The 13,580-nt window shown below is 42.8% G+C and overlaps 2 protein-coding genes across 2 annotated transcripts in view; both read right to left on the bottom strand.

The window, feature by feature from the left end:
- fgf12a (fibroblast growth factor 12a) overlaps positions 1–1,887 on the bottom strand; it is a 66,373-nt gene extending 64,486 nt beyond the window's left edge. Inside the window, exon 1 of the mRNA XM_058372732.1 lies at positions 1,679–1,887. Within this exon, the coding sequence (XP_058228715.1) occupies positions 1,679–1,694 (16 nt within the window). The 5' untranslated portion in view covers positions 1,695–1,887. The remainder of the gene's footprint in view (positions 1–1,678) is intronic.
- A 2,319-nt stretch (positions 1,888–4,206) lies between these two features.
- On the bottom strand, positions 4,207–13,052 carry mb21d2 (Mab-21 domain containing 2). The gene is made up of 2 exons (XM_058418993.1): positions 12,646–13,052; positions 4,207–7,684 (listed from the first exon to the last, which is right to left on the bottom strand). Exons 1-2 carry the CDS (start codon positions 12,938–12,940, stop codon positions 6,414–6,416), a joined length of 1,566 nt encoding a protein of 521 aa, XP_058274976.1. The 5' UTR covers positions 12,941–13,052; the 3' UTR covers positions 4,207–6,413.
- Positions 13,053–13,580: the final 528 nt, after the last annotated feature.

Raw genomic sequence — 13,580 nt, 5'->3', positions numbered from 1 at the left:
CAAGGCATGAGAAAAACAAATCCTCTCTATACTGTACTGTATTTATAGTTCATTCATTTTTAATTCAACTGATTTGTTTATTTATTCAATTGTGTGCCGTTAGAACAATCATACAGGTCTTTATTGTGTGCCAAATACAAAACAAGTCTCTAGTTACTGACAGTTTTTGTTTGGTTTTGTTTTTTCTTGCTTTGCATTCGACCCACACAGTATTAAGGGGTTAGAGGACTACCAGAATTCAGACCTCAACCTCAACGAGTTTGCATTTCAGACACGATCCAGACCGAAACTTTCAGTTTGGTCAGTTTTAGCTCACATTTCATGCCCAAAGTCGTAATCACGCTTATATTCCTGTTCAGATATATGTTTATGGCTTGGAATTGTTTGCTGTAAGACATTTATTTATTATCAGCTTTGATTCTTGCCTGTTGTCTGTCTCGCATTTTCACATCTGTCTGTTTATCCGTCTCATTAAAACGTCTCCGAGCTTTTTGGCGACTGTCATTTAAAATAAAAACCACAGGGAAAAATTTCCAAGTGCGTGTAATACAAGCAATAAGCGTATTAATCTGGGATTAAACTAATTATTTTTTCAAAGTTTTGCACCCGAGTTTAAGGATCTAAGGTTCCTAAATAACTTAAACCTGAAAGAAAGCAATTAATTTTTTTTTAAAAATCATTAAAAAATTATAATAAATTATAATAGCCACGGCGCTCTCTTTTCGACTTCCCACTGTGAGCTCTGCCCTTTTATGGAGTTTTGTGGGCGGAGCTAAAAATGTAGTTCAACTCTGCCCGGAACATGCTTATAATTTCTTCACGTTTCTTCACATAAAAACAAAAATAATGCAAAAATGCAAAGGAAAAATTGCAGCAAATCTATCAGAAATTTATTGAATCGCATGTAATACACAGATCTGTTTATTTAAAGAGCAGCATGAGGTTACTACATAAAGTTACCTGACAAATAAACTGTGTAATTTTTTTCCCACGTGTGTGTGTGTGTGTGTGTGTGTGTGTGTGTCTGTGTGTTTTGATTTCAAACCCTGACTGAATTTTAAAACTGTAGGGGGTTCAGTGGTGTGGGAGATAATTTAATTCAGCTCTGTAACAGCAGAGTTTTTAATACTCAGGATTATCTGGCTTGTTTTTCCTCATAAATCATCCTCACGTTTTTCTTTTATTTTCTTTCTGAATTCGACTCAAACTAATAAAAATAACTAAACGATTTCCTGATATATGGGTAAAAGAAAGGCTGCCCGTGTTTGCAGGCCGCGGTGATGCATAGCGCTTTATTTATTCGCCTCAGCCTTAAAAAAGTGGACAGCCAGCACTTTCCTACTAAAGCACCTGCCTGGAAAGAACAATTCTCCCCGGGAAATAAACACTCCAGCTTGGGATTTCCGTTCCCTGCTAATAAATCGGAAACAACTTTATCGTAAACGAGGAGCCGTATAAATGGCATAAACCTGAAACCGACATCTTTGTCGGATTCGTCCACGTCCTCGTTTACAGAACTTAAATGGTTCTCTGCCAGCTCGGAGAAACCCGAGGCGTTCCCATTCGGCTGCTGCAATGAACCTCGAAGCCTGCAGTCCAGATGCACTCACTCACACAGTCCAAACTCTCTCAAACACACACAAAACAAAGGCTAATAACTCAGTATGAAGTGCCTTACCGACTCCTTTCTCCATGTGGCGGCGTGTTTTTGGAGATCACAGATGGAAAACGTGGCGTTTCCGAGCAGCTGGAGGCAGCAGAAGCGCTATTGATGCAAGAAGCAGAGAGGCAGAGTTTTTTATTCCACACTACATGGGCGGGGGAGAAGAGAAAGAGAGAAGGAGAGGGAGGGAGGGAGAAACAGAAGGGAGGACCGGGGAGGTGGGGGGATAGAGAGCAAAGGAGAGAGAGAGAGAGAGAGAGAGAGAGAGAGAGAGAGATTTATCTGGTGCAGTTGAGGATGAAGTTTCCTCTGCTTCCTGAAAGATGCTGCTGCTGCTGCGATGCTGCAGCTTTGGTCTTTGTGTGCTAGTGACGTCTGCGAGGTGGAGACGGAGACTGAACCCTACACTCTGGGGATTTACACACAGCCGGTATAAGCAACCTGAACACACTCGCACAGATGGACAGATTAACCCCATCTGAGGGCTGGGTGAAAAGACTTTGTTATTGTTTTTGACTCACATCATGACTTCAGCATGCTTCAGCACTCCCATTCTGACTTTTACCCTCTTTCTTTATTAGATTTGTCTTAATTACCCACAATGCTTGTTGACTACCGATACGGGTGCAGTGAGTCGCTTCACTCTAACTAAAGCGATCCAGCGATGCAGCGGCGCTTTAGTGTTTTGTTTAGCCTTCATCCTTACACTCTGCTCAACAGCTTTAACTCTTATTGCTAAATGCCGCCACATCTCGTCGATCGCTAAGGCTCGACTTCGCATTGCATTCTGGTACTTTGAGCCCACTGATTGCATTAATACACAATATTGCCAAAAGTTTTGGGACACCCCTCCAGATCATTGAGTTCAGTTGTTGTTTTTCAGGGGTTGGGCTCGGCCCCTTAGTTCCAGTGAAAGGAACTCTTAATGCTTCAGCTTCATACCAAGACATTTTGGATAATTTCATGCTCTTTGTGGGAACAGTTTGGTGTGGAGGAACAGAGTCCTGACCTCAACTCCATGGAACACCTTTGGGATGAATTAGAGTGGAGACTGTGAGCCAGGCCAAAACTGGGACGCCTGTCTTTACATGCACATGAATGTAATATGGAGTTGTCCCGCCCTTTGCAGCTATAACAGCTTCAACTCTTCTGGGAAGACTTTCCACAAGGCTTAGGAGTGTGTTTATGGGAATTTTTTGAGCATTCCTCTAGAAGCACATTTGTGAGGCACTGATGTTGTGATGACGAGAAGATCTGACTCGCAGTCTCCTCCCTAATTCATCCCAAAGGTGTTCTATGGGGTTTCACTGGAACTAAGGGGCCGAGCCCAACCCCTGAAAAACAACATGTGAATTCAATGATTTGGAGGGGCGTCCCAAAACTTTTGGCAATATAGTGTATTCTCCACTGGAAAATATTGGATGAGAAAAGAAGCTCTTGATTGCTTCCATTTCTTTTTTGTCACAGTGAAACTGTATTAATCAACTGTAACCAATCACAAATCCTCCCTGTGATGTCGTCCCGGCACACAACTCGCATCTCTCAGGAAACAAATCATCACCACCATCTCTAAACATCATCATTACTGCGATCGAATCATCTAATCAAGTTTAACAGCCTGTCTTCACGATCGAGTTTGACTCGATCAGCTCTCGTTTCTTTCTTCCCATCACCACCCCATTCGGTCCTATGTTCCCTCCAGAGCTCTTGCTTCCTGCAACATGTTCATCATGATGATAATCTCCAAGTCTTTTAGAAGAAGAAACACAATAAAAGGTGTTATCTAGCAGCCTCATCGATCAACGTCAGAAATAGCCAAGACAGCAGTATACAGGGACGCTGGAATAACAGCTTGCATTACACGGGCAGTTTAAAAAAAGAAGCGAATCCCGACAGAAGACAAGCGTTGCGCTGAAATGAAAACGTCCGAAGCCGTTCTGAATGTAAAGAGACACCGGAGACCATTCTGAAGCAAGCTTAGTGACTTGTTCAAGTAACAAAAGAACAATCGTGTTTACATGGTCCTGACCAATCCTTGTGGTTCTGTGCAAAAAAAATCAGTTCATATCAGTGAGTGTGTGTTTGTGTGTGTGTGGCCATGTGTTTATATTTTAACACAACAGGGACCTGAATGTCCCCACAAGGATAGGAATATCTGATCTGTTTGATTTTATGGGGACTTTTGGATGGGGAAAGCTGATTTTAGCGGAACTGCAGCTTTTATCTATCTGTTTAAATGAAAAAAGAAAATAAAAAGCATGGTTAGTAATTATTATGTCAAGGGAATGTCCTCACAAGGATATTAAGACTAGTGTGTGTGAGTGTATCGGTGTTTTAGAGCAAAGGTCAGCAATATTACATGGCAAAAGATGCAGATTCATGAAGTGTAAGGAACAAAGAGAGTGTGTGTGGCTAAAACAGCGCTACAGTCTCGTGAAGTCTCTCGAGAATAAGTGTGTGTGTGTGTGTGTGTTTGTGTGAGAGAGAGAGAGAGAGAGAGAGAGAGAGAGAGACAGAGAGAACGAGAGAGAGAGAGAATACAAAGCACTTGCATTATTATATGCCCCAGTAAGCAAGTTTATTACCTTTCCATATCTGCACACACTGAAATCCTACGCAAAAATCCGTGACTCCTCCAAACCAACATGTTCTAGTACAGTGTTCGACAGCAAGCACGTGAGCGACAGCGTCGGGAAAAATTCATAAATAACCGATCGGGAAGTGAAGCGTTCATCAGAGAATGATTACGAACGAATCGTAAAAGAGGTAACGACGTCGGTGTCAAGATGCTTGGTCCCATAATCATGTCTGAGTGAATTCTAGCTCTAATGGTTTATACAGATTTTTACAGATAAATATTAAAGGGGAAACATGAAAAGGTGGTGAAAAGGCTACATGGAAAATCCTGCTGTTGTTGTTGTTACAATAGTATAAGGGCTGCTTTCCTTCATTAGCTATAATTCGAACGTTGCAAGCAGTAGCGGCTCATCCGTAAATTCCCTGAAATACTAATCAGTTATTTTAATTGACTAATTATGTTACGAGTGTCACTACTTGGAAGATTTTCTGTTAATTACTGTGTAGTTCAGTCCTCACTGCTCAATTAGGCTCCACAGAGTTATTAGCGCCAGAGCGCCTAGTGGCCAAAATGGGAACTGCAACGAGTGCTAGACAGGAAAAAAATGACAGGGTTGCCAGGTTTGTTTAGAAATACTCCACTGCTACAAAGATCGTGATTTATTTCCACAAACAAAGGAAATCTCTAAGTGTGTCAGAGTTTATGACGAACAGCACGTTTCAAGTGTAGCCCGGTGTATTGAAAAAAATAGAACGAACAAAAAGGGGGGTTTTGAATTTGAGAAATGTTTTTGTATGCCAAAAATGAATGTTCAATCACATCGGCCTTGCTTTCCATGCAAACGCTGAGAATAATAAGGAAAAACGTTGTTTTCTGTCACATTTTTTTTCCAGTGCATGATTTTTTTTAGTGTTTTGTGTGTTTTAAAAATGCAGTTTGCTGAAACCTGGCAACCCGGGAATCTCTCACATTGCTGCATTGCACTGTTAACTGGAAAAATGCATGCTATATCAAAGAAACATAACAGAACAAACTATTAGACTGTATTCTGGATGACTCTGTAGACTCTAAACTTCCTGTAATCAACTTTCTTTTAAAATCCATTAGCCTATAGTCTAGCATAGCAAATCAAGCGTGATGGCCCCTCGACTTCATTTTGTTGAAGGCTATATATCATTATTAACGACATCTACGAGCCATGAGCCGCTGCTGGATGCAACATGAAGGTTCTAGTCACTTTAGTGCAAAATTAAAAGACATATTGTGTTCACAACATCAAAAAACATTCATGTACAATCCATTTTTTTCTTCTTTACAAGCGATTCAATACTGACTAGCATGTCTCTCGATTGATCGTTTGAATGTCATGTCTTTCGGATGAACGATACGTTTCTTTATGATATGAATGCTCGGATCGATTGCGATGGCTAGTCGAAGTTGTTGGCAGCGATTCTTTTTAAAAAGTGAAATGATTTTAAAAATGAAATTTTTCAGACATTTTTGATAGCAGCGTTGCTTTGGAATCTTACACAGCAGACAGATATTAAAGTTGCATTCTTCGGACTGGAAACATACAGCTTGTTATAAAAGCCTCTTGCTGTAATTGTACTTTTCATTAATTGCACTTAAAGTTGTATTTTGAGTGTTCTCCATCAGCCAGATATGTATATAAAAAATTGGCCTTTTTTTTTTTAACATACCATCATTTTCGAAACATTTTTTGTACAGTGTTTGTCCATAAAAGAAACGCAAAAAGATCAAACGTGATAGAAAGCATATGAAGGACTAGCTAGGGAAAACAGGAAACTGACTGATTATTCATTAGTCTCTAGACGTCTTCAGTGTTCCTTTATCGTGGGTGATGTTTACAGTATTTCCAGATGCTGCAGCAAAATTCTCGCCTGAACATGGCAAAACAAAAAAAATTTTCATATACAATGCATTAGGCTGTGCACAGCACATTTAAATGTCCAAGCGCACCTCAGAAAAAAAATTACTAAGAGTTCTCTACTTCCAGAAGGCTTTAGGATGTTGCTTTGACCCCGCTTTCAGTCTCCCAGAGAACATTCTCCAACACCACACGACACCACACCACACCACACCGGACATCGGATCTCTGTGTGTAATGATTTCTTTTCCTTCCACTGACCGCGTGGAAGAGTGCCCTGGTTCTTAGAAGAACTTATCGTCGATGCGGAAGTGCGGTCGTGAGACATCATCCGGGTTGATGAACACTGAGATGGACTTGCCTGGGTTCTCTGTGACCAGCTGCTGGAGTTTCTTGGCTAGCCGGTCATCAGGTTGTTGGTGATCGGAAGAAGAGGCATCGGTTTGCGGGGAAGGCAAGCCGGAGGAACTTCCACGCCTTTGCATTTCTTGCGTCAAGCGGTTAGCACTCTTTGCTTGCTCGATGGTAGTGCGGAGGTGTTCGGCCGGGTCGGAGCGAACCAGTGCCAGTTTGCGGGCGTGAAACATCGCCGTCTCGTCGCACAGGTGCTCCAACATGTTGCACTGTGGGATGAAATAATTAGGGCAGCTCTTGTTGACAAGGCAGTGCTGAAGGTCATCGATGAGACCCAGCAAAAAGTGAGCAGCAAAGTCTTCTTGTGCCAAATAGTTTGCTGGCAAGCGATCACAAGCCCAGAGCATTATGCTGCGCAAGTGGTATGGCCCGACAGCCATAGGTTGGGCGAGAATCTTGACAATAATGGCCTTGCAGGCTTGGTATGCTTGCATGAGGCCTGGCGAGATGCACTTCTTCAGCTGAACCTCACTTCGGGCGAAGGATAGCCGCCATTCATTTTCCCTTCGACCGGAAACTGAGCAAGCAGGAAGCAAGTAGAAACCACTTATCACCTCCTCCTCTGTGATCTTCCCATCCCAGAAGTGGTTCTCCATCAGCCAGCTTTGAGCAACCGCTGGCCAACCTTTGAACGACACCACGGGTACAATGTCGTACAGCATACGGCTGCTGCCTACTCCCAGGATCATTGAGAGTAGCGTGTTGTGGCGCTCCACCCGTTCCACCCTCGGCATTCCTCGCTGCGGCTTACGCTGCACCTCGGCCAGCACCAGCGCCACTGCTTCCTGGAACCAGTCAGCCACCAGGGTGGGTGAGAAGAAGTAGTTAGTGGTGCCATTTATGTGGTCCGCCATCATGCAGCAGTCCCTCCAGCGCGTAATGGTGCCTTCATCAAACAACCGCAGGCTGAGCCAGGAGTGACCCAGAGCCGAGTGGCGCATGTCCAGCGTGACGGGTTGGTTGCGGTCATGCAGCTTCAGCGCAGGGACTAGCAACGTGAAAGCCATGTCATAGTCTGAACCACGGTTATACACTCCCAGTTTATCCAAATCCATGTCCACTACGCCATCGCGAACTCCACCGGACAACAGCAGGTACTCGTTAGCCACCGGCAACTTCTGGTCAAGCTTCTGCACCATGCCTGAGGGTGGTTTGATGGAAAATGGAGAAAAGGGAAAGAGAAAGGGAATTAAAACTTTAACAAGGTTGTAACGAACATGAAAGCCTGCATACTTTTTTTTAAATATCAACCCAAGCACAAGGGGCAAATCCTTCAAAAAGTAAAGCAATCATTGTCTCCAGCATCTGTTTCCAGAGGATCAATACAAGGACCTGAAAGAGAACACCAGTGCTGGGAAAAGACAGTCAATCAATATGGAAGGAACCTAAGAGTCCTCTACGGTTGTCTGCAGAGGAAAGGGTGTGGACACTAGCGTATACAGTGTATATATATATATATATATATATATATATATATATATATATATATATATGCATAAATATATAACTACACAGTAGAGACTGTTTGCATGTACTAATATATTGCAGAATTAAAATAATTACACAAGGATTTTTGAGCTTGTTCGCCCCAAACGGCTTTCAAACCACCGCTCGACTGGGCACAGGGATGGATTCAAATATCAAATCCAGACAGTTTTGGACAAAGACCTTGTATATCATTAACAGTGATACAGTCTATGAATAGACTTTGTCCTTTTCCATTTCTGATCTCTGTCCTCCAACTTTCCTGCTGCTGGAGCAATAAGCACTGTATTTCAAGTCTAGCATCAGTGTGTATTATGAGCAAGAAGAAAACGTTATGAAGAAACTGCGGACAATTGTAACGTTGCACCGATCTAACTCCTAGTGGACATTACGTGACTTCAAAGTCTTAGCAATCGGAGACGAGGCGCATATACCACACCACCTTTCACCTGGAGAGATCACAGATGAAGCAGACCTGATCCCCAAATCCCACTTTCTCAAGAAAACAAGTAATTGGTGGTTATTCCTGCACTAATCTGCAAGGAAAATGAAAGAATTGACTGTTCTGCAAAGAGAACTGACGTTACAAAGATTTCTATACAGCACATCATTGGGAATCATGTTTCCTAACAATCATTTGCAAATAAGTTCTTATAGAAGCAATATTGCTGTGCTCACAATACAGTGGAACCTTGGCATAGGAATGCCCTCCCTTATGAATTTTCGCCTTAAGAATTGAAATTTTGCTTCAGCATACAAAGTATTTTCAGCATATGAATCGAACCCAACCAAACCGAACGCCGGCTAAGTTGCGTGTATGTCCGGTGTTGTCCGATTTTGTTTTAGATGTCCGATTTTTCGGGTGTTTTTTTGTTGACAGATTGGTGGCGTGGGTGGTCAGTTCTATTTTTAGCCCAAGCTTGGTGGCACGACTTCCTGTGAGGAGCCTCGACATGGAATGCTTGGCTTGGGTCAGTTCTTTGTAAGCAGCCATACAGTTTACATACGCTGAGTATTGGGAATATTGCTCATATTTTTGGGCGGCTGGAACATTTACATTATTATTTTTTATGGGAAAATTCGTTTCGTAATACAAATTTTTCACTTTAAGAACTCGCCAAATTCGATCCGATTGGCGAGGTTCCGCTGTTATTTTCCTCTCAGATTCACACCGGTTGCTGCTAATTGCTATCTTTGCTATTTCCTCCTGAAGTAATTAGCCTGCAAGATTCATCTTGGAGAATCTCGGAGAAAAATCACCTCTCTGAAGCGCTCACATTACACAAGCAGCCACCACACGGTAATTCATCATCAAGCTGAGGCTGAGGGTTGTCTGAGAAATTCTGAAGAAGTCTGCGACAGGGAAATTGCGTTGTCTGTATTCAGCATAAGAGCTAATCGAACTTTGACCTCAGACAGTACAGTTCCGTTCCAAGTGCTCTATAATCTTATTGATCCTTATTGTGATTGCGTTTTTTTTTTTTTTTACATGAGATAATGTCTGAAACAAACAGGAAGGAATAAAATCAAGGATTTCTGTCAGGATTTCTACGCTCTGAAACTGGAGATATTATTTTATCAGATAATAAACGGCTACAACATGCTAAAGGGAGCGTCTGGCCTTTAACAGAGCATTCAGCTATCAGAGAATATCTTTCCACAGGAGGGGAAAACAAATCCCTGGATCATTCACACAGCATTCCTCCCCCTGTTGATCCTCTTTCTAAGTCTTTCTCACCCGAGTGTTTTAAAAACACCCAGTGTCACTTTTGTTCCCTGTCTTTGATTTAAATGCTCCAGCAGCCAATCAGAGCGCCGGCTGTCTGAATTGAGCCGTGTTGAATGGTTGAGATTGAGAGTGTGGGAACAGTGTCCATCTGTGTGTGTGTGTGTGTGTGTGTTTATGAGAGAATGGGAAAGAAGGAGCTGTAGATCACTCGCGCATCAGAGGACATGAGGTTCCCACAGATGGCTCCATGCTGTCACGCTCCCTCCTGTCTGGGCTGCAGACCAAAAAACAGCCCTATTGAGTTGCCACTGAAAATAGCCACAGCAATGAAGGGGTCAGTAGTTACTCCTATGTATCTGGAATGTCCTCATCTTGGTGTATAGCTTTATCTCACGCTGAACGAGACCCTTCTTTAAACTATTCAGTTTGGTTGAGGTCATTTCGGAGAAGAACTATGAGCACTGTGATTTTTTTTTCTATTTATAAATATAGCACAAATCTGACCAGATCACTGAGCTGACATGACGTGAAGATTAATAGGGATTAATAAATGTATGAAGGAGATGATACACACACATTATCTCAGAATCAGAAAGTTTAGATTAATTTTCTGTAGTTTATGTTATTGTAGTTGTTATAGTTATAATGTTGTAAATGGATGCTTCAGACACTCAAAAGCTAATAATAAACAGATTTATTTGGGCTATTTAACAAAGAATGACACAGTGACTTTCCACAAGGTTTAGGAGAGTGTTTATGGGAATTTTTGACCATTCCTCTAGAAGCGCATTTGTGAGGTCAGGCACTGATGTTGGACGAGAAGGTCTGGCTCGCAGTCTCCACTCTAATTCATCTCAAAGGTGTTCTGTGGGGTTGAGGTCAGGACTCTGTGCAGGCCAGTCAAGTTCCTCCACACCAAACTCACTCATCCATGTCTTTATGGACCTTGCTTTGGTCACTGGTATGCAGTCATGTTGGAACAGGAAGGGGTCATCCCCAAACTGTTCCCACAAAGAGCATGAAATTGTCCAAAATGTCTTGGTATGAAGCTGAAGCATTAAGAGTTCCTTTCACTGGAACTAAGGGGCCGAGCCCAACCCCTGAAAAACAACACCTGAATTCAATGATCTGGAGTCCCAAAACTTTTGAAATGTAATGTATGTGGAAGGAGTCTCCAGTGTCAGCATTTTCTAAAAGTTTTCACTTTGTGGTTTGTTGGTGACCTGACAAGTTGTGAGGTTTTTTTGCACCAGTTATCTTTAAAATCACGAGAGAAATGGACAGGCTGGTGAGCTAGCATCGTTTTAGGATCTAATTTGTCTCATGGACGTTTCATAAACCCAACACGGAACTATGCACAATTTAAAAACATGAAGCAAGCAATAATAAGCTTATTCCTTATATATAGTGTGTTCGTGTCAGTATAATTTTGGTGTATTCATATTTCTCTTTTTATCTTTCATCCACTCAATAACTACGTTATACATCAACACTAATCCCCCTTTCGCTGCCAAAACAGCCCTGACCCATCGAGGCATGGACTCCACTAGATCCCTGAAGGTGTGCTGTGGTATCTGGCACCAAGATGGTAGCAGCAGAACTCCTGGAAGGTGTGAGGTGGGACCTCCATGGGGGCCTCTAACTTACTTTTGACAGATTCTGACCACTGCAGACCGAGGACACCCCACAAGAGCTGCAGTTTTGGATATGCTCTGGTCCAGTCTTCTATCCACCATCACAATTCATCAATCTCGCTCAAATCCTTACGCTTGTCCATTTTTCCTGCTTCTAACACATCAACACTGAGGGCAAAATGTTGACTTGCTGCCTAATATATCCCACCCACTAACAGGTGCCATGATGAGGAGATCATCAGTGTTATTCACTTCACCTCTCACTGCTCTGGATGTTATGGCTGATCGGTGTAGTAATTTGTGTAAGGTTCTCTCCTTTTCTGCAACAGGTAGGCTGTGCACATGGCAACAAAATCACTGATTTTATCTCCTCCATAACTGTAGCTTCACCCAATACACGTTCCTCTTGTACACGTTTAATTTCCGCTGCTAACCAACCCTGCGGCTCTGCATTACAACTCACCTTCGTCCCTTTCAAGAGTAATAAACCATCCTGTCCAATCAACCTAAAACAGCTGTCATGGGCCGCGTCCCAAACCGTACACCGTTCTACGAAACAGTATACGCTACAGGCGCAGTACTCTTCTGACATGCTATTTAGCGTTGCAGTATGCGACTTGAGACGCAGCCTTAGTCATGCTGCTCTCGGAGCGACAGTAAATCACAGCCACACGTCTCACACCAACCCGGAGGTCCCTGCTGTCACTGGGATTCGATTTCATCATATAAACAGGTCTTTTTTTACTAAGAAATCTGGTTTTATAATCACTTCCACGTTCTTTTAGTTGAATGAATAGGAATAATATCGAGAGTTAAAGCTTTTAAGGTTCTGACAGAAGGTGAAAGAGAGAATTCAACATGTGGAAATAATCGTTTTAATCCCCTGCAACATGAGGGGGATTAGGAGAAAAGTGGAATTCTGCCTCCAGGAAAGAGACCGGATTCATTCATAAATGGATGAAAATAGATTCAAGGACAAAAAATGAGAGTATAGATTGAAGAGGGTCATGATAGTGCATACTGTGATGCAACATTGTGGTGTTTATGCAAATATGCAAATGTAAATGTTAATAAAATATTCAAATTTCAACGCGCGCGTGCATGCAAATGATGCATGCTGTTGATTCACACACCGGAAAGCCTCGCCTTTTTAAGGAGAATCAGTTAGTCGTCTGTGTATTTATTATTATTATTATTATTATTATTATTGTTGTTGTTCTGATTTTATTTTATTCACGTGAAATCCTCCCTCACCGAGCATGGAGAAGATGAAGTCCTTGGCCGTGTGGATCTCCAGCGCGCGCTGGTCGTCGTACTCGCGCTGATCGTGTTTGCTGAATTCCTGGATGAGTCGGTTCAGTTCGTCCATCCTGCTTCCGGACCTGAAATCGAGCTCCGGGGCGCAGACGAGCCGGTTGTTGATGGTGTTGTTGGCCGCAGCGGTCGGGCTGCTGCTGCTGCTAGCTGATCCGCTCCGGCCGCTCAGCACAGGCGCCGCCATCTTCACCATAGAAACAGCAGGCCGCCGCTCCGCTGCCCTCCTCTTCATTCACCGCGCGCGATCCGCGCCCTGCCCGAGCCGGAGCGCACTGCGCGTGCGCAACAGCCCGCCTGCTGACATCACAAGGAATAACGTTTCGTTTACAACAACGGAGGCAGCAGCCGTTTTCTTATACGTTTCGTTTTACACGTTCGTCATGAACAAAAATCATCAAAATATTGGTTTTGGAAGTTGATTTTTCTTCCTTTAATTGCTCACTCATTGAGAATGAATGTTGACGCCGTTACTATAGAAACAATAACGCGCGAGCTCATTCACACAGACACTGTGACGTGAACTGTCTGAGCTGCTGCTACAGGAAATTAATCAACACCTTCTGACCAATCAGAATCCAGCAATCCAGCCACTAATAGAAACAATTAAACTTAAAATTTGTTTTGCAGATAGGTGGTAGTAGTTTTTTCAAAACCTTTTTATTAAGAATTCCCTGAAAGATCTGTAATGACTTCCAGAACCAAGGCGGTTGATGAACTCATCAGTGTTAGCTGTGAGAAACACATTAATAAAGCTGTGTTTGCTGTTCTCCAGGCTGGGAAAAAGCACTCGTTGCCTTGGATACAGCAGTTTTTTGTTTAGGATGGAGGGTGTTTGACCATGCAGCTCGTCTTGGAGGAGTCGCATTCGGAAT

Source organism: Hemibagrus wyckioides, linkage group LG20, assembly GCF_019097595.1.
Source record: "Hemibagrus wyckioides isolate EC202008001 linkage group LG20, SWU_Hwy_1.0, whole genome shotgun sequence".
Lineage (NCBI taxonomy): Eukaryota > Metazoa > Chordata > Actinopteri > Siluriformes > Bagridae > Hemibagrus > Hemibagrus wyckioides.
The sequence above is the reverse complement of the archived record's forward strand: the minus strand, read 5'-3'. Positions and strand labels throughout refer to the sequence as shown.